The sequence below is a fragment of the Rana temporaria genome, chromosome 4 (genome assembly GCF_905171775.1).
Source record: "Rana temporaria chromosome 4, aRanTem1.1, whole genome shotgun sequence".
NCBI classification, from domain to species: domain Eukaryota; kingdom Metazoa; phylum Chordata; class Amphibia; order Anura; family Ranidae; genus Rana; species Rana temporaria.
Genome location: NC_053492.1, coordinates 96,561,705 through 96,581,239, shown reverse-complemented (window position 1 = coordinate 96,581,239; position 19,535 = coordinate 96,561,705). Strand labels below are relative to the sequence as shown.

The following is a 19,535-nucleotide window of genomic DNA, read 5'->3' as shown; positions in this document are numbered from 1 at the left end:
GGATGTAGTCCCAAGGGGGGGGGAGCATGCTGACTAACCCCCAGCCAGAACGGCTCGGATGATGGGGGCAAGCTTACTGAGGAGGAACAGGAAGTGAGAAATTCAGACAAAGAAAAAAAAACATTTAGAAGGGAAATCAAAGGAAAAGGTAAGTGAACCAACAATGCACTGGCTTAAAGGAACCCATTTAGAAAAGAAAAAAACAAACCTTTACAACCCCTTTAAGGGGAAGCAGCATGGGTGACATCACCATTTCTCCAAGGAGAGCGGGGTGCTCACAGTCCAACAAGACTGCCCTCTGTAGCCACCTACATTTCCTGGAAGCGTCAGAAGGTTTTTTTTTCTTTTATATGTTCTAAAAGTTGTTTTTCCCAAGCCATTTATGTATTTGAGGGCTGTGAGCCAAGTGGACTTTCAATAAAAGGCAAGGTCCGCTTATTTAATCAGGGCCCCCATGCCAAAATGCAAAGAAATGGAAATATACTACCCTGTTGACTTCTGCAATGCAGAATGTGATATTGCTTTCCCTTTGCCATATTCCTGTGAAGCATATGGATCCCAAATCTTGTGAGAAAATGTTCCAGCATAGTGCAGTGGTATCTTCTTACAGGGTTTGGGATCTTAATTGTATCTCATCAGAGGGAAGCATTTAAAAAAAATGTTTTATATATATTTATAGAAAGGGGGTAATTTTCCTATTCAAAATTATATTGTGATTGGGTAATGGTAAAGTGCCCTATTGATTTGTTTAATGTTCCATTTTTAGTTATATGTCTCTCCAATACTGCTCATCACTAGACATTGTCTCATTATTTCAAACAAACACAGAGCACATGACTACTGCTGCAGTTGCAGACCTGTCCGCGTGCCGAGCTTCCTTCTGCTAATCCGTCTCGTTGTGTGTTTGGTCTATTGTTTGCTTAAACACATACGTGTTGAGTTGGCTGCGCTGCCATCTGTGCCTATATCCATAACAGCTTGCTTTGCATACAACAGAAATAAACACTGAGAAGCAGAAGCCCTGTGAGCCCTACCAATGAGAATGTTCCTCCAGTGTTTTGACTGGTTCATTAACATTTCTGGTATCCCAGAACTTCACTTTGCAATCATCCCCGCAACTGGCCAAGTAGTACTGTTTGTTGGGATTGAAGTCGAGGTCTCGAACCAGCTGTCCATGGGCATTGTCGATGCAGTAGATCTGCCTGGAAAATAATAAACAAATCACTTTATGGAAGCTGTGCCATGGCTAACAATACTCAGAGACATATCTGAAAGAGCTGGTACTGAAAACATGCCAGAGAGAAACATTCCATGTGTTTTTTTTTCTTCATTATATTCCATACTACATTTTAATTATGAATATTTTCTATGGAAATGCTAACATGGGCTTTCGTTTTCGTAAAAAATAGAAATCAGATTTTTAGCCTGAAATGAAGACACAGGGCCAGATTCACAGTGAGAGTACGCCGGCGTATCTACTGATACGCCGGCGTACTTTCAAATTTGCCGCGTCGTTTCTTTATTTTGAATTCTCAAACCAAGATACAACGGCATTTGGCATAAGATCCGACAGGCGTACGGCTTCGGATCTTAGGATGCAATACTTCGGCGCCCGCTGGGTGGAGTTTGCGTCGTTTTCCGCGTTGGGTATGCTAATTAGCTGTTTACGGCGATCCACAAAGCTACGCGCGCTCGTCGCATTCTCTTACGTCGGCTTTTCCTGTCGTAAAGTTACGCATGCTATTTTAATGGCTTATATTTAGACTTAGACTAGCCATGTTAAAGTATGGCCGTCGTTCCCGCGTCGAATTTTGGATTTTTTTTTGCGTAAGTCGTACGGGAATAGGAAAGGACGTTACGCACGTCGCACTTCAAAAAATTACGTTGTTGCGACGTCATTTCGCGCAAAGCACGGCGGGAAATTACAAAATGGAGCATGCGCAGTACGTTCGGCGTGGGAACGCGCCTAATTTAAATGATACACGCCCCATTTGAATTAGGTGGGCTTGCGCCGGACGGATTTACGTTAGGCCGCCGCAAGTTTACAGGCAAGTGCTTTGTGAATCAAGCACTTGCGCTGAAAACTTGCGGCGGTGTAAGGTAAATGGGATACGTTACGCCGCCGGAATTCTACGTGAATCTGGCCCACAGTTTTTGTTTTATCCAGCTGTATTTAACATGCTGGTGAAAGATATAACACCAACATATCAGTACTGTAAAAAACAAAAACAGAATTACTGAGTTGGAAAAAGAATCATCCTCTTATGTCAGTATTTTGTTAAACCACACTTTGCTTTAATGACAACCTTTAGTCTGTTGGGATACGTCCCTACCAACTTTGCACATCTAGACTTTGCAATATTTGCCCACTCTTTGCAGAACTGCTCATGTTCAGTTAAATTTGACTGTTTGTGGACTGCAGTTTAAGTCTGAGCTCTAACTAGGCCATGCAAGGAACATTCAAATTTTTCTCCTTCAACCACTGTGTGGTAATTTTTGTTCTGTGCTTTAGGTCACTGTCTTCCCATTGACAACTTTCTGGCAGAGAACTGCAGATTTTCATCAAGAATATGACAGTATTTTTTTCCCGTCCATTAGATCATGCACTGTCGTGATTCTAAGCATTTTTAATGTCTTATTAAAACCTTATTAGGCACCATGGTGGTACATTGTATTGCTTCTCTTGCAACAGTCGTGGGTTCAGTTGACATAGGGGGCTATCTGCATCTGATTTTATATGCAACTTTTGAGCTTGCATTGGTTTTCTGCAGGTACACCAGCTTCCACCCACATTCTAGAAAAAAAAAACAGATAGATAAAAAAGACTCCACCCATGTGGCCAAAAGATGTGTACCTGCATGACTGTGACAAGGGCACGGGATTTTAAACTCTTCAGAAGTGGGACATACATAATTAGTTATACTGTATGTACTCTGAGCAGTGATATGTCAGAACCGCATAATTTTAGATTATTTTTTTTAGGGCAGAATGAAGTTTTGGGGACACTGGACAGAGCAGCCCCTAAAGCTGGTAGGGTAAGGATTGTTTACTATTGGTTTCACAGACCAATAATAACCCACTAAGGACTAATTTGACAAGGAGTTCAATTGTTTGATCAAATATTAAAATGCAAATGATACATAATCAAAGCAAATCTGACTGTAAAATTAGAAACAGTAGTTAACATGACTATAAATCTTAATTTTTGCTTCAGCATGCAAATTGTTTGGGAAGAATTTTTTGTATAAATCATGAATCTTTAAGAATTAAATGTGTGCGACACTACTACAAATTTGCAGCAACTTAGTGATATGTTTTACTCACTATGAACCACAATTCATTTTATTTTCCAGCTTTCCCGTGCCACTGTGCACAAAGCTTGATCGGTAAAGACATGGTTTCATGAGTTTGGTGTGGAGGAATTTTTGTTCCTGCACAGAGCCCTTACTTTAACCCAAATGAACTACAACCCCAAAAAACAAAAAGTTGGGTTACTTTGAAACATCTCTTCAAAAACAGAATGCAATGATTTGCAAATGTCACATATCCAACATTTATTCACAATAGGACAATAGAAAATAAAATACATATCAAATGTTGAAACTGAGAAAATTAACCTTTAAAAAAAAAAAGGTAATTTTAAAATTGATGGCAGAAACACGTCGCAAAAAAAGTAGGGCTCAGGGCAACAAAAATCTGGAAAAGTAAGTACTACTTACAAGTAGGGATGAGCTTTATGTTGGAGTCGAACATGAGTTTGACTCGAATATTGGCTGTTCGGCTGTTCTCCGAACAATTTGGGGTGTTCGCCGCAAATTCGAAAAGCCACGAACACCCTTTAAAAGTCTATGAGAGAAATCTAAAGTGCTAATTTTAATGGTTACTATGCAAGTTATTGTCATATAAAGTGTTTGGGGACCTGGGTCCTGCCCCAGGAGACATGTATCAATGCAAAAAAAACATTTTAAAAAACGCTGTTTTTTCGGTGATTTTAATAATGCTTGAAGTGAAACAATAAAAGTAAAATATTCCTTTAAATTTTGAAGGGGGGTGTCTATTGTATGCCTGTAAAGTAGCGCATGATTCTCGTGTTTATAACAGTCTCTGCACAAAATGACATTTCTAAAGGAAAAAGGTAATTTAAAACTATTGGCAATCTTCTTGTAGCCTAGGGCATCTTTATGCAGAGCAATAATTATTTTTTTTCAGATCCTCAGAGAGTTTTTTGCCATGAGGTGCCATGTTGAACTTCCAGTGACCAGAATGAGAGAGTGAGAGTGATAACACCAAATGTAACACACTTGCTCCCCATTCACACCCTAGACCTTGTTACACTAACGAGTCACATGACACCTGGGAGGGAAAATGGCTAATTGGGCCCAATTAGGACATTTTTTACTTAGGGGTGTACTCACTTTTGTTGCCAGTAGTTAAGACATTAATGGCTGTGTGTGGAGTTATTTTGAGGGGACAGCAAATTTACATTGTTATACAAGCTGCTCACTCACTTATTTTCGATTGTAGCAAAACATTACATTTCTTCAGTGTTGTCACATGGAAAGATATAATAAAATATTTACAAAAATGTGAGGGGTGTACTCACTTTTGTGAGAAACTGTACATCATCTACAGTGCATAATATTATCAAAAAATTCCGAGAATCTCAGGAAATCTCTATGTGCAAGGGACAAGGCCAAACGGAAATACTGGATGTCCATGATCGTCGGGCCCTTAGATGGCATTGCATTAAAAACAGGCAAGATTTCGGTGACGAGCATCACTGCATGGGCCAAGGAATACTTCCAAAAATCACTGTCTGTGAACACAGTTCACCCTGCCATCCAAAAATGCAAGTTAAAGCTCCATCGTGCAAAGAATGAGCCATATCTGAAATGCTGCCATCTTCCTTGGGCCAAAGCTCATTTGAAATAGTTTGTTTTAATGTGGAAAACTGTTCTGTGGTCAGACAAAATATAATTTTACATTCTTATTTGGCAATCACGAGCACTGCGTCCTCTGGACTAAAGAGGAGAGGGACCTTTCTGGATTGTTTTCAGTGCTCAGTTCAAACCTCTGATGGTATGGGAGTGAATAAGTGCACATGGAAAGGGGAGCTTGCACATCTGGAAAGGAACCATCAATGCTGATAGATATATCCAGGTTCTAGAGCATTTGCTCAGTAAAGAATGGGACAACATTCCTCTCCCAAAACTCTCCTCAGTTCCCAAATGTTCCTTTAGATTCCAGAAGAGGGGATGCTACACCGTGGTAAACATGGACCTGTCCCAACTTTCCTTTGGAATTGGGGCTGTACTGCCAGCTTTTTGTTGCCCTGTTCCAGCTATTTTGAGACATGTTGCTGACAAAATTACCTTATGTTTTTCTTAAAATGGAGTATTTTCTCAGTTCAAGCATTTGATATATTTTCTATTGTGAGTAAAAAATGGGTTTCATGAGCTTTGCAAATCATTGCATTCTGGTTTTATGCAGCTTTTACACAGCATCACAACTTTTTGGAATTGCGGTTATAGAATGTCTGATCTTTTTTGCCCATCATCAGTACTTGACCTCACAAATCCTCTTCTGGCTAAATGAGCACAAATTCCCACAGACTCCAAAATCTTGTGAAGCCTCCCCAGATGAGTGGAGGTTGTTACATCAGCCAAGGAGAGCAACTCCATATTAATGCCCATGCTTTGAAATGGAATACCCAACAAAGTGTAGTGTGTGCGTGTGTACACTTTTTTTTCTGTCACCTTCTGGCTTTCATAAAGCTTGGCATGTATAGAAATGAAGGTAAATACAGCTAAGCAGCTAATATGCAAAGATAAATATACCAAGATGCAGGATTTCAGGTAAAAGCAGGACATACACCCCCCCCCCCCTACTGTTAAGGCAGCCGCCGCTATAGCTAAGATCTGTCTCCTCAGTTTAGTGATAAATTACTGTGTGCAAAGGGGATAATCTGTAGCTTAAAAAAGCTTGCACAGACCTCAGTTGTTATAGCAACGGATGTGTATAACATCACTCCAATGCTTATCAAAATCACAACCAGGACTAAAAGGAGAGGAGAAAAAAAATCTCTCTTAATAGGCATACTATGAGGGTTGTCTTCTGTCTGAGTGCAAACAAAATAGAAATTAGAGCATATGTTAAATCATGATAAAACCCAGAAAAAAAAAGGTAAAAAAAATTTAACAAAAGCAACTAGAATTCAGACATTTCATTAGTGATTGTAATATTTAATTAGAGATGCCGTAATTTACATGTAGCTGTACAATTGTCAGTGATTTTTGTAAAGGCTAAATTTCTCAGAAAATTGAAATGTAATTTTTGGGTGGATCCCAATCACTGGAATCCGCCTTCCTATGGGATTTTAGGCAGGATGCCTGGACATACCAAAATAAACACAAACCAATCATATTCCTTAAATAAAACTATGTAGTGACAGGGCAGGGCAAGATGTAGCAAAAGAGCAGCACAGTGGGCAGTATGTAGTGGCAGGTTAGGGTTATATGCAGTGGCAGGTCAGGACAGTATTTAATAGCAGGGCAGTATGTAGTAGAGGGTCTGGGCATTATGCAGTGAAAAATCAGGGCAGTATGTAGTGGCAGGTCATGACAGTGGGCTGTATGCATTGGTAGGTCAGTATGTAGTGGCAGGTCAGGGTAGTGGGTAGCATGTACTGGCAGTGCAGTATGTAGAATCAGTTAGAGCAGTGTGTAGTGGCAGGGAAGTTTCTGTAAGTGAAAGCACATATGAGCCTTTTACCTGTGTGGAAGCCCAGCCTTTTACGAGTGGAAACCCAGCTGCCATCTCTTCTCCTCCTCTCTTGGTGTTGCCCCATTTCCAGCATCTGCATCAGCTACAGTACAGCAGTCACCTGTGTGAGGAGGGTAGGAGGTGGCCACACTGTGGCCCAGGCCCCACCTCCATCCTTGGCGAGCAAATGTGTCCGCCAGCTCCAAGCACCATGAGGTTCAGGACAAGGAGCATATATAAAGAAGACAAAAGGGACACACAGCCCCCTGGGGAGAGAAGAAAAAACTAATATGGCTGGGTCCCTATGGGAGAATTGCCTGTAAACCCCCCCCCCCCCCCGTGGACGTGTATACAGTTCAGGTCAATAGATGTGCAGCAGCTTATAAAACATTGCTACTTTAGCAACTGTTAAGTCCTCTGCTCTGATGAATGAATGAATGAATGAAAAATTTATATAGCGCAGCACATGCGAACTAAATCGCCTCTGGGCGCTCGTTGTTCCTGTCTCTCTTGATATCAAAAGAGATGAGTTTTGATCTTTCTTCTGAAGGTCAGGTGGTTTTCCTCCAACCGAATGCTGGTTGGTAAAGCATTCCATAGTCTGGGACCTTGGAGCGCAAATCTTCTTTCTCCTTTGGACTTGAATTTGGCTTTGGGTATCTGAAGCAGATTTTGGTTGGTGGATCGCAGAACGCGATGGGCGTTGTGAGCTTTTATCTTGTCGCAAAGATATTGGGGAGCCTTCCCATGGATGCACTTATGTGTCAGACAGAGTGCTTTAAAAGCAATTCTGTCCTTTACTGGCAACCAGTGAAGGGTTCTCAGCGAAGGTGAGATTGATTCCCAGGGCTTTTTCCCAGTCACAAGTCTGGCGGCCGTATTTTGTACGACTTGCAGACGAGCGATTTGGTACTTTGGGAGTCCGAGGTAAAGGGCATTAGCATAGTCCAATCTGGAGTTCACAATTGTTCCCACCACGACTGCTATGTCCTCTTTGGGGATAAATGGAATAAGTCTGCGTAGTAGGCGCAGCAGATGGTGGGATCCGCTGACTACTGACCCTATTTGTGCGTCCATTGTCATGTAGGTGTCAAAGATGATCCCGAGACTTTTGACTTTGGAGCTAGGGGTGATGATTTGGCCCAAAATGGGCGGGGGGGTCCAGGTTGTTGTCCGTTGACTCTTACGGCTGGCGTGTAACAGAATAAGTTCTGTTTTGGAACTGTTGAGTTTAAGATAACTCTTGGTCATCCAGTTTTCTATCAAAGAGAGGCATGTCTCTAGATTTGGATGATGATCCTTTTTGTTACGGATGCGAAAATACAGTTGCGTGTCATCTGCATAAGAGTGATAAAGTAGTTTTTGGCCACTGATGATTTCAAAGAAAGGGCGAAGGTATATATTGAACAGCACCGGTGACAGGGGGGATCCCTGGGGGACTCCGCATGAAACAGTGCGTTTTGATAGTGATAGCTGCTGGTATGCTTTTGAGCCGCAGGTTGTTGTAGTGGCTCCAATCCTTAAGAGCCTCTATATCAGGGATCTCCAAACTATGGCCCTCCGGCTTTTGCAGAAATACATGTCCCATGAGGCATTGTAAAACTCTGACTTTCACAGACATGACTAGGCATGATGGGAATTGTAGTTCTGGAACAACTGGAGGGCCATAGTTTTCAGATCCCTGCTCTATATGAAGCAAAAGCAAGGGCGGGTGCGGTGTTGCAGCAGCATGTGATTGCTCCAGGGCCACAGCTCTTGCTTTCATGCTTTAGTGTCATGACTGACAATTCCCCTTTCTCAATCCTGTCATTCACCAGAGTGATGTCTTGCCACAGATCTTGCAGTTCTGTAGGCTTCTATCACCTTACAAATCAGGGCCTCAATGTCTGCTTTAGTTGGGAGGGCACAAATAACTTCTCCCAGGTTACCCTGTGTAGGCAGGTCTGTGTCCCATCTTTGCTATCCATGTTAAATTCCAATCCCGGGGACAGTTTGAAAGTAGAGTTGTGCATCAGCAGCTGCCTCTGCACATTTCTTCGCCATCTTGAGCCGAGCAGTGGTGGTCAATTTTGGGGTGTAGGAACTGAAAAATTGTGGTATCGAATAGGAACGGAGGAAAGGGAACTGAAGCAGGTCTTTAGTCTGTCATGTGTTGGCTACGCCCCCATTTAAAATTCTTACATTACAAAAAATGCCAGGTAAACAATAGAAAGGCAAATTCAACCCCCCCCCCCAAAACAGGTCACATTTAACGCGAGTTGGTAAAACTCCTCAACTAGGCTGGCTGCAAAGGCTTTAGATAATTTAAAAAAAATAATGTTATTCTCCCTCCACAACTGATTTATCATCCCAAAATGAACATCAACTGTTCTGTATATGTTGGGCAATTCCTATTTCCCACAAGGGGCCAAATGGCACAAAAGCTATTGCATGAATTTTCTATTCCATATAAAAAATGTCTCATAAAACTGTATGCACAAAGCTACGTAAAACCATATGGGCTACATCAAATCATTATTGTTTTATTCCTTTTTGCACATTCTCTATAGCATTTAAAGTAATTTTTTTTCACAAACTAACTAAAAAGGGTGTTTTATAGCCTCTTCTGAAAAACTGAGAGTCAGTTCAGGGCTCATGGCCAATTACAGTTGTGCACATAAGTTTACATTCCCTGGGCGAATTTATGATTTTGTGGCCATTTTTCAGAGAATATAAACGATAACACAAAAACTTTTCTTTCACTCATGGTTAGTGTTTGGCTGAAGCCATTTAATATCAGTCAACTGTGTTTACTATTTTTAAATCATAACCACAACAGAAACTACCCAAAAAAAACTACCCACTGCTGATTGGCATTCTGAAGTCCTTGGATATCTTTTTATATCTCTTTCCTGTTAATACCTTTTCCAGCTCCTTTGACAATTATTTTGCTTTCCCCATGACTCAGAATCCAGAAACATCAGTGCAGCACTGGATGAAAGATGCAAGGGTCTGTCAGGAGTCTAAAAACTCAATGACCTTTTATACACACACACACTAATTACAAGCAATCAGATCACAGGTGAGGATGGTTACCTTTAATAGCCATTCAAACCCCTTTGTGTCAACTTGTGTACATGTTATCAGGCCAAAATCACCAGGGTATGTAAAATTTGTATCACGGTCATTTGGGTAGTTTCAGTTATCATTATGATTTAAAAAGAGTAAACACAGTTGATTAACCACTTCATTACTGGGCACTTAAACTCCCTTTGTGTCCAGACCAATTTTCAGCTTTCAGCGCTGACGCATTTTGAATGACAATTGCGTGGTCATACAACACTGTACCCAAATTATATTTTTATAATTTTTTCCCCACACATAGAGCTTTCTTTTGGTGGTATTTGATCATCTCTGCGATTTTTATTTTTTGCGCTATAAACAGAAAAAGACAGAAAATTTTGAAAAAAACACAATATTTTTTACTTTTTGTTATAATAATATCCATTTTTTTTTAAAAAAAATTCCTCGGTTTAGGCCGATACGTATTCTACATATTTTTGTTAAAAAAATCGCAATAAGCGTTTATTGATTGGTTTGCGCAAAAGTTATAGCGCCTACAAAATAGGGGATAGAATTATGATTTATTTTTAATCTTTTACTAGTAATGGCGGTGATCTGCGTTTTTTTTTGTCAGGCCTGCAATATTACAATATTGCGGCGGACATATCGGACACTTTTGACACAATTTTGGGACCATTCACATTTATACAGCGATCAGTGCTATAAAAATGCACTAATTACTGTATAAATGTGACTGGTAGGGAAGGGGTTAACACTAGGGGGTGAGGATGGGGTTAAACGCGTATCCTGGGTGTGTTCTAACTGTGTGGGGGGAGGGGGGTGACTGGGGGAGGTGACCGATGCTGTGTCCCTATGTACAAGGGACACAGATCGGTCTCCTCTCCTCTGACAGCACATGGAGCTCTGTGTTTACACACAGAGCTCCACGTCCCTGCTGTGTTCCCGCCGATCGCGCGTACCCGGCGGACATCGCGGCCGCCAGGTACACGCATCGGCTTCCCAACGATGCGCCGGGACAGTGTTTACCCGCTGCGCGCCCCCCCGCGGCGCACGCGGGTAATGCAAACAATAGGACGTCTAAAGACGTCCACTCGGCACTTCAGGTCCGCGCTGCAGACGTCTTGTCTATAGCGCGGATCTGTAGTGGTTAATAATAAATGGCTTCAGCAAAACACTAACCATGAGTAAAATAAATGGTTTTGTGTTATCATTAATTTTCTCTGAAAAATGCCCAAGAAATCATAAATTCTGCCAGGGGATGTAAACTTATGAGCACAACTGTAAATGTCATCCAGTCTACAGCTTATGTTAAAGATATCTGATGCTGAGCATAGTGAAGTATTATGTTATAAGAGGGAATTGTAAAAGACTTCAAACTCAACAGATATCATGCAAATCCAAAATTAAATGTAATGTGGCAGCATACAGTGCATTATACTGTTTCACTCTCAGTGATAAGAAGAAGGGAAGGCGGACATGGAAAGCATTGATTCATATTCTTCAATTATGAATCCTTAGAGTTCTGGTCATTTGGCATGGTTTTTGCCATGGTTTTGGTCTACCAAAAGGATATGAGGGACTCGTGCAAGGCCCTGTGGCACATGACCAATAATTCAACATTGCTCACATGACCAGCTGCAGAAGTTTATGGACTTAAAGGTATTTTCTAAGTCTGCCTTTTGTTTCTCTTATCATCCAGGCTGAAAACAGAGATGGGGGGTTTTGTCAGAGAGCACAGGTCTGCTTTACAAAGACTAACTTTGAAAAAAGACTAGTCATTTGCTTAAGTCAAAATGATGTAGCTGTCCTGTCTCTAGCATTGTTTTTTTAAGAGAGAGTTTATTCCAGAATAAATGTATTTCCAAGCATATGACAATATAACGTTGAGAGGGGTTTATGTCATTGTATAAATTACAATCTCAAAAGGGAATTGGAGTCCCCTTATATTCCCCCTGGCATGAAGGAAAGGCGCCAGAAGCCTCCCCATGCACAGAAATAGGCTTGTGTACACTTTGCTGACAGATGCAGGATTTTTCATTAGAACACCATGCAGCTCAAACCTATGTGTTTTAAAGCAAAAGACTACATTTGACTTAATTTCCCTGCAATGCAAAAACATATCTAACAGGACATGTGTTCACAGTCATATAAAGCAAAGCTGGTCAAATGCAAATTTAGAACGGTCATCCAAACTGCACTATTGAAGTAAATGGGATACTGCTGACCTGTGTTTCATGTGCATTTCAAAGGCACACCAAAAACTGGTAAACTACACCCTTGCACCCAAGTGCTTAGTATGCACAGACCTCTGGGATGTTGTCGGGTGATGTGTGATAATGTCGCAGTGCCTGTAATGACTGTGTTCTTTATCCTTTCTTTACCAGGGAGTTAGCGCCCCAAAACAAATATGTGGCCATTGACGTTTTAGGAAACCTGTATATTGGTTCTCAGTCAACGACTTACTAAATAGCAAAATAAAGAAAGCATACAATTTCAAAAGCAAAGCTTTCATATTTCATATTTCTATCCTGAGAGGTTCCCTTTAACTATACTGTGTCAAAGAGAGCCTGTCAGGAAACACTTAGTGAAATATACAGTGGAACCTCGGATTACGAGTAACGTGGTTAACGAGCATTTCGCAATACGAGCACTGTATTTTGTAAAATCCTAGCTCGGTTTGCGAGTGTTGTCTCACAAAACAAACAGGATTCAGGCCAAAGTGGTGTGCAGTACCGCGTTTGGCCTGAGGTGGGGGGGGCGCCAGAGCCGAGCGGAGTCGATCGTAGCCGTTCGGAAATACCAAGTTCCTTAGCCTTTCCGAGGTTTGCCGAGCTGTCCTCGGGCCTTTCCGGCTGTTTCTGGGGCTCCCCCTGCCTCTGGCCGCATGCGGTATTGCAGGCCATTGAGGTCAATGCGGAACAAATTATTTTCGTTTTCATTGACTTCAATGGGGAAACTTGCTTTGATATGCGAGCATTCTCCTGGAACAGATTATGCTCGTAATCCGAGGTTCCACTGTATAGTGCCCAGCAAGCTGCATACTTAGGTGAACAATGCTGTTTATTCACAGCCCCTTTGGATCCAAACAGCTGCGAATACAAGCACTCTTTACAACAGCAGCGTACAAAATCTCTGACTACTAACAGAATACTTAAAATGCACTTTCCTGAACCCTGAAATGGATTGGCTACAGCAAAAATAAAAAACAACACCAGGTTCCACTAAGCTATTAACGGGAAAATAGCTCTACAGAGGACACTGGATCACCAAAGTCCATACACCTGGCTCCTGAAAGCCTCTGCAGATTATGCATACCCCAGGATGCCTAAAATTGGTAGCAATCTAGTATGCATATTGATCTAGAGCAGGGATATGCAATTAGCGGACCTCCAGCTGTTTCAAAACTACAAGTCCCATCATGCCTTTGCCTCTGGATGTCATGCATGCTGTCAGAGTCTTGCTATGCCTCATGGGAATTGTAGTTCTGCAACAGCTGGAGGTCTGCTAATTGCATACCCCTGATCTAGAGATTGCAAGGTCATATTCCAGTTCCTTCCGTTTACCAAACTTTTTCATCAGCCACTATAGCCACCCACCACATACTGAACATTTGCAAGGCTGAAGCCAGGCCAGAACACGAAAATGGCAGCTCTTGTCTGGTTGGTTTTGTTTTTTGTTTTTTTTTTGGAATCACAAGAAAAACAGTAATTGGAAACACAAATTTAGAGGATAGAGGCAATACATTTGAGATTGCTCTGAACATTTTGGGGGATTGGAAGTATACTATTGTCATTCTTAGGCCTCGCACACACGATCAGTCCATCCGATGAGAACGGTCCGAAGGACCTTTCTCATCGGTTAACCGATGAAGCTGACTGATGGTCTGATGTGCCTACACACCATAGGTTAAATAACCGATCGTGTCAGAACGCGGTGATGTAAAACACAACAACGTGCTGAAAAAAATGAAGTTCAATGCTTCCAAGCATGCGTCGACTTGATTCTGAGCATGCACGGGTTTTTAACCGATGCTTTTGCATACTAACGATCGGTTTTGACCTATCGGTTAGGCGTCCATCGGTTCAATTTTAAAGCAAGTTCCTATTTTTTTGACCGAAGGATAACTAACCGATAGGGCCCACACACGATCGGTTTGGACCGATGAAAGCGGTCCATCAGACCATTCTCATCGGATGGACTGATCGTGTGTACGTGGCCTTATACAACTAAAATCAACACAGTTAATTCTATATAGATTAATTTAGGGGCGCAAGACTCTGTTTGCCCATATGAACAAACACACCTTAATTTACAACTTTTCAATCCTTATAGCATATTTATGTTGTCAATTTGTTTTTAAACATCACAATTTTGAAGCAAGCCTATGCTGTCAACCCAACTCAAATTGCAAAATATTCATAAAATGTTTCTGTCATTGTGTTTTCAAATGTACCTAATTTCACTGTCATCAATTTCAACTAATAAAAGAATAAGTGTTGCAAGCTCAATATACCTCTTGCCTAAAGTAAGCAAAATCTATGATTTCACCATTAACAATTTAGAAATAAATTTTCAGGAACAAAATGAACATGTAATATAAAATTGTTTTCAAATACAATGCAGGAAAGATTTTCATTAAAAGCAAAATGTTTTTATTCACTTATTGCTAAATGAAATAGTGTTGCTTAAGGCAGAAAGAAGAAGAAAAAAAAATCTAATCACACAGCACAGCGCAGACATGACGGCAACGATTTTTGAACTAAAAATCAGATGATCGCCACTGACAAGTTTAGATTTTGATTAATGAAGATTGGGCATCTTAATTTATTACCTCATAGTTCTAATGTCCCAGCCTCGGATGGCGGTGTCATTGGCGGTGGCCACCTGGGTACAATTGTGATGAGGGCTCCATCGCCCAGAGGTAAACTTCAGCTGCCCTTTGCCTTCTAGTGTGGCAGAATTTGAGAGCTGTCCATAGAGAAAAGAAAGACAAAAATAAAGATATTGAACTGTAAGATTAAATGAGTGAATGGCAGCCCCAGAGATACATATGATGAGACAAAATACTATAAATATAAGTTTAAAGGGAAATTATAGTTCGTTTTCCAGTACATGAACGTAATATAAGTAAACAAAATAAATAATTATATATATATATATATATATATATATATATATTATACACACACACACACACACACACACACACACACACAATATCTCACAAAAGTGAGTACACCCCTCACATTTTTGTAAATATTTTATTACATCTTTTCATGTGACAAGAAGAAATTACACTTTTTTACAGTGTAAAGTAGTGAGTGTACAGCTTGTATAACAGTGCAAATTTTCTGTACCCTCAACTTCTTGGGTCGACCATGGCGGGGCCTGTTCTGAGTGGAACCTGTCTTGTTAAACCGATATATGGTCGCTATATGGTCTTGGCCACCATGTTGCAGCTCAGTTTCAGGGTCTTGGCAATCTTATAGACTAGGCCAAAAAAATGGCTAATTGGGCCCAATTTGGTGGAGGGGTACTCACTTTTGTTGCCAGCAGTATAGACATTAATAGCTGTGTGTTACTTTTTTGAGGGGACAGCAAATTTACATTGTTATACTGTACATCTATGAAATAGATAATTTGTTTCACTCCTCTGTCAGAAATCTTGCGAGGAGCACCTGGTCATGGCCGTTTTATGATGAAATTATGTTCTTTCCACTTCCCGATTATGGCCCCAACAGTGCTCACCGGAAAATTCTGAAGTTTTGAAAGCCCTTTGTAACTATAGCCATCAGTATGTTTTGCAACAATAAGGTTGTGAAGGTCTTAAGAGAGCTCTTTGCTTTTACCCATCATGAGATGTTTCTTGTGTAACACCTTGGTAATGAGACGCCTTTTTATACGCCATCAGTTGAGACTGAACCAGCTGATATTAATTTTCACTGACAAGGTTTAGGATTGCTTTCTAATTACTGATGGGTTTCAGCTGGTATCTTGGCTTTCTATGCCTTTTGATACCTACTTTTCTTCATGTGTTCAATACTTTGTCCCTGTATCATTCTATTTTATTACGCATAACCTAATTTCTGAACTTATTTGTTTTGGTTTCTTTGTATGTATGGATTGCGTGGGTTGTTACCGACATGCGGTGAAAATTTCATGTCAATAGCACCTTTAGAAATACTGTATATTTACCTAAAAAAATGGTGACACGTTAAATACTTATTTTACCCACTGTGTGTGTGTGTGAGATATATATATATATATATATATATATATATATATATATATATATATATTACACACACACACACACACATACGCACAGTATCTCACAAAAGTGAGTACACCCCTCACATTTTCGTAAATATATTATATCTTTTCATGTGACAACACTGAAGAAATTACACTTTGGGGGTTATTTACGAAAGGCAAATTCACTTTGCACTACAAGCGCAAAGTGCACTTAAAATTGCACTGAAAGTGTACTTGGAAATGCAGTCGCTGAAAATCTGAGGGGTAGTTCTGAAATGAGGGGAAGATCTGCTGATTTTATTATCCAATCATGTGCAAGCTAAAATGCTGTTTTTTTTTATTTTCCTTGCATGTCCCCCTCGCATCTACAACAACTGCACTTCCAAGTGCACTTTCAGTGCAATTTCAAGTGCTCTTTGCACTTGTAGTTTGCACTTGAAGCGCAAAGTGGATTTGACTTTAGTAAATAACCCCCTTTGCTACAATGTAAAGTAGTGAGTGTACAGCTTGTATAACAGTGTAAATTTGCTGCCCCCCTCAAAATAATTCAACACAGCCATTAATGTCTAAACCGCTGGCAGCAAAAGTGAGTACATCCCCAAGTGAAAATGTCCAAACTGGGCCTAAAGTGTCAATATTTTGTTTGGCCACCACTATTTTGAGAGATACTGTATATTTCAACTGCACCACCACTAGTGTAAGATAATGGGGCATGCAAAATATATTAATATTCACTAGTGAAAGGTATGATATACTTAGTGCGCAATTCCTGCACATCCTGGTGTACTATATTTTAACAGGAACATTTTTTTTATTGTCCTGAAGGATGTGTGCACCATGTTTAATTACACTACTTACAAAAAAAAAAGTTATAAAAAATCATACAGTGTTCCCAAATAAATATAAATTAAATTTATACATCTAAATACACAGATGTGCCAAAATTACATCCTGTCAAATATATGTATATTATTCAGTGCAAATAGGTCCCAAAAATCCCATTAGTCATGGAGTTTTTTAGTTTTTATATCAAGCAGTGTTCTTTAAAGCGGGAGTTCACCCGAAAAAAAATTTTTAACATTAGATTGGGCCTAATTACGGGAAGCAGAATCGGGTGTTTTGTTTAAAATCAATTTAGTACTTACCGTTTTAGAGATCGATGTTCTCTGCCGCTTCCGGGTATGGTCTTTGGGACTGGGCGTTCCTATTTGATTGACAGCCTTCCGACGGTCGCATACAGCGTATCACGAGTTGCCGAACATCGGTGCGGCTCTATACGGCGCCTGTGCACCGACGTTCGGCTACTTTCGGAAACTGGTGACGCGCTGTATGCGACGGTCGGAAGGCTGTCAATCAAATAGGAACGCCCAGTCCCGCAGCCCATACCCGGAAGCCACGGAGAACATCAATCTCTAAAACGGTAAGTACTGCATTGATTTTAAACAAAACACCCGATTCTGCGTCCCGTAATTAGGCCCAATCTAATGTTAAAATTTGATTTTTTGGGTGAACCTCCACTTTAAAGTACTCAGCAAATCAACAAGTACTCCCACTACTTCTTCCACCTCTAATCTCATGAGAACTACATTTCTGATCCTTCTGTACAAAACAGGTCAACCTGTGCTCATTACTTGTGAATTCCCAGGGGAAGTATCAATCCAAGGAACCAAACATAATGTAAAATCATTTGTTTTATAGTTTAGGAAGATTAAACTGGTTGTAAACCCTTCCATATACCCAGAGAGGTGGCTGGCATTTGGTGATACACAGAAATGAAAAAATCATCCTACATAGGTTGTACCTGTTTATCTGAGGTTTTCTCTTCTCTACATCCTACATTCTCTAGTCCATAATCTATAAAGCTGTCAGAAAAAAGGGGGCGGAAAGCTGAAGTCACACTATGAACAGCTGAGTGAGGAGAGCTCCGACAGCTGGTTGGAAGGGAGGGACACACCCCCTTCACACAGCACACAGGAGGCGGTCAATCAGCTGTAGGTTCTTCTCCTGACGCCTTTTTTCTCTTGGTGTCAGAAAAAACTTGTCATAAGTGACTCATGCTGATAGCAGAGGAATGAAGCAGCAGACAGAAATGACACTTAGAGACCTTAATTGAGACAAGTACACACTAGAATGATATGCTTTGTTCATATATCATGTCTGAGGTTTACAACCACTTTAAAAACACAAAATGCAATGTTAAAATATAGCATTTATTTTTACCATGCTAAATAATTAATGTTAATCCAAAACTGTTCTGTCTATAAAGAATAACAAACTCTGAAAATTGACCATGTAACAGCACATAGGGAAATTTACACTCTAAACAAGTACATAAATCAAATAATCAAGTTTCAGCTCAATAATATACCTATGAATGAAAAAAAAACCCACTAGTTGATCGTATACTTTGTGCCCAATTTAGCGTGGAAAAATAAAATGCAATCAATTCAAAATATTTGAGATGAATTATCTAACAACGTAAGGCACATTAATATTAATCAAAGAGAAGAGTTTGCATTATTTGAAGGAAATGATGTGTTTGATCATGTTACATTTAATAGACACAGTCAGTCTCTAGTGTAAGAATCTCAGAATTCATAGGGCAAGTTGTAAGCAATCTTGCCTACAATCCTTTCAAATGTATCATCTGTTCTCTATCAGCAAGGATGGCAAAAAAGCAAATCATGCTGTGTATTTCAAATCGATTGACTTGTGCCATATGACGGAGTGGTAGGGGGCAATAGCCTGGACGGCATACAAGCCTGCCATGTGAAGGCAGCACAGCAGGTAGTTGGATGTTGCTATGGGGACACTTAATGGTGGACTGCATAATGCTAGCTGGGTGAACTATACTTATTCCCTCTACAGAGCAGGCATGAACCACCATAGTCAATTTACAGTATTCTCTATGTCACAGCAATCCCTGGTATCCTTGCATGCAAGAAGCTGCGGTTCTTCAGCCACCAGGTCAGTTGTCTAAGATGGCCACGGATGGCCAACCAGATATTTCAGTTCTGCATTGTTGACCTTAAAGCAGATGTCCGCTAAAAAAAAAAAATATTAAAAGTCAGCAGCTACAAATACTGCAGCTGCTGACTTTTAATATCGGCACACTTACCTGTCCTGGAGTCCAGCGCCGTCCGCAGCAGAGGACGAGCGATCGCTCGTCACTCTGCTGCCCCCCCCCCCGCCATCCTCGGTGAGGAAACCAGGAAGTGAAGCGCTCCGGCTTCACTGCCCGGTTCCCTATGGCACATGCGCCTGCTGACTGGCTCCCGCTGTGCTCTGGGAGCCGAGTGTTTCCAGAACACAACGGGGGGGGGGGGGGGGCGGTGACGTCCTGCCCGCAGACTGTGTGGCTGGAAGTAGGTGCAAATACCTGTCTTTAGACAGGTATCTGCACCCCCCTCCCCCTGAAAGGTGTCAAATGTGACACCGGAGGGGGGGAGGGTTCC

General features: G+C 40.9%; 1 protein-coding gene across 1 annotated transcript in view; it reads right to left on the bottom strand.

Moving 5' to 3' along the window:
* Positions 1–19,535, bottom strand: part of EIPR1 (EARP complex and GARP complex interacting protein 1) — a 311,377-nt gene that overhangs the window by 23,643 nt on the left and 268,199 nt on the right. The window contains exons 6-7 of the mRNA XM_040348665.1: positions 14,657–14,793; positions 1,035–1,202 (exon numbers count right to left, since the gene is read on the bottom strand). Coding sequence (XP_040204599.1) covers positions 1,035–1,202; positions 14,657–14,793 — 305 coding nt within the window. The remainder of the gene's footprint in view (positions 1–1,034; positions 1,203–14,656; positions 14,794–19,535) is intronic.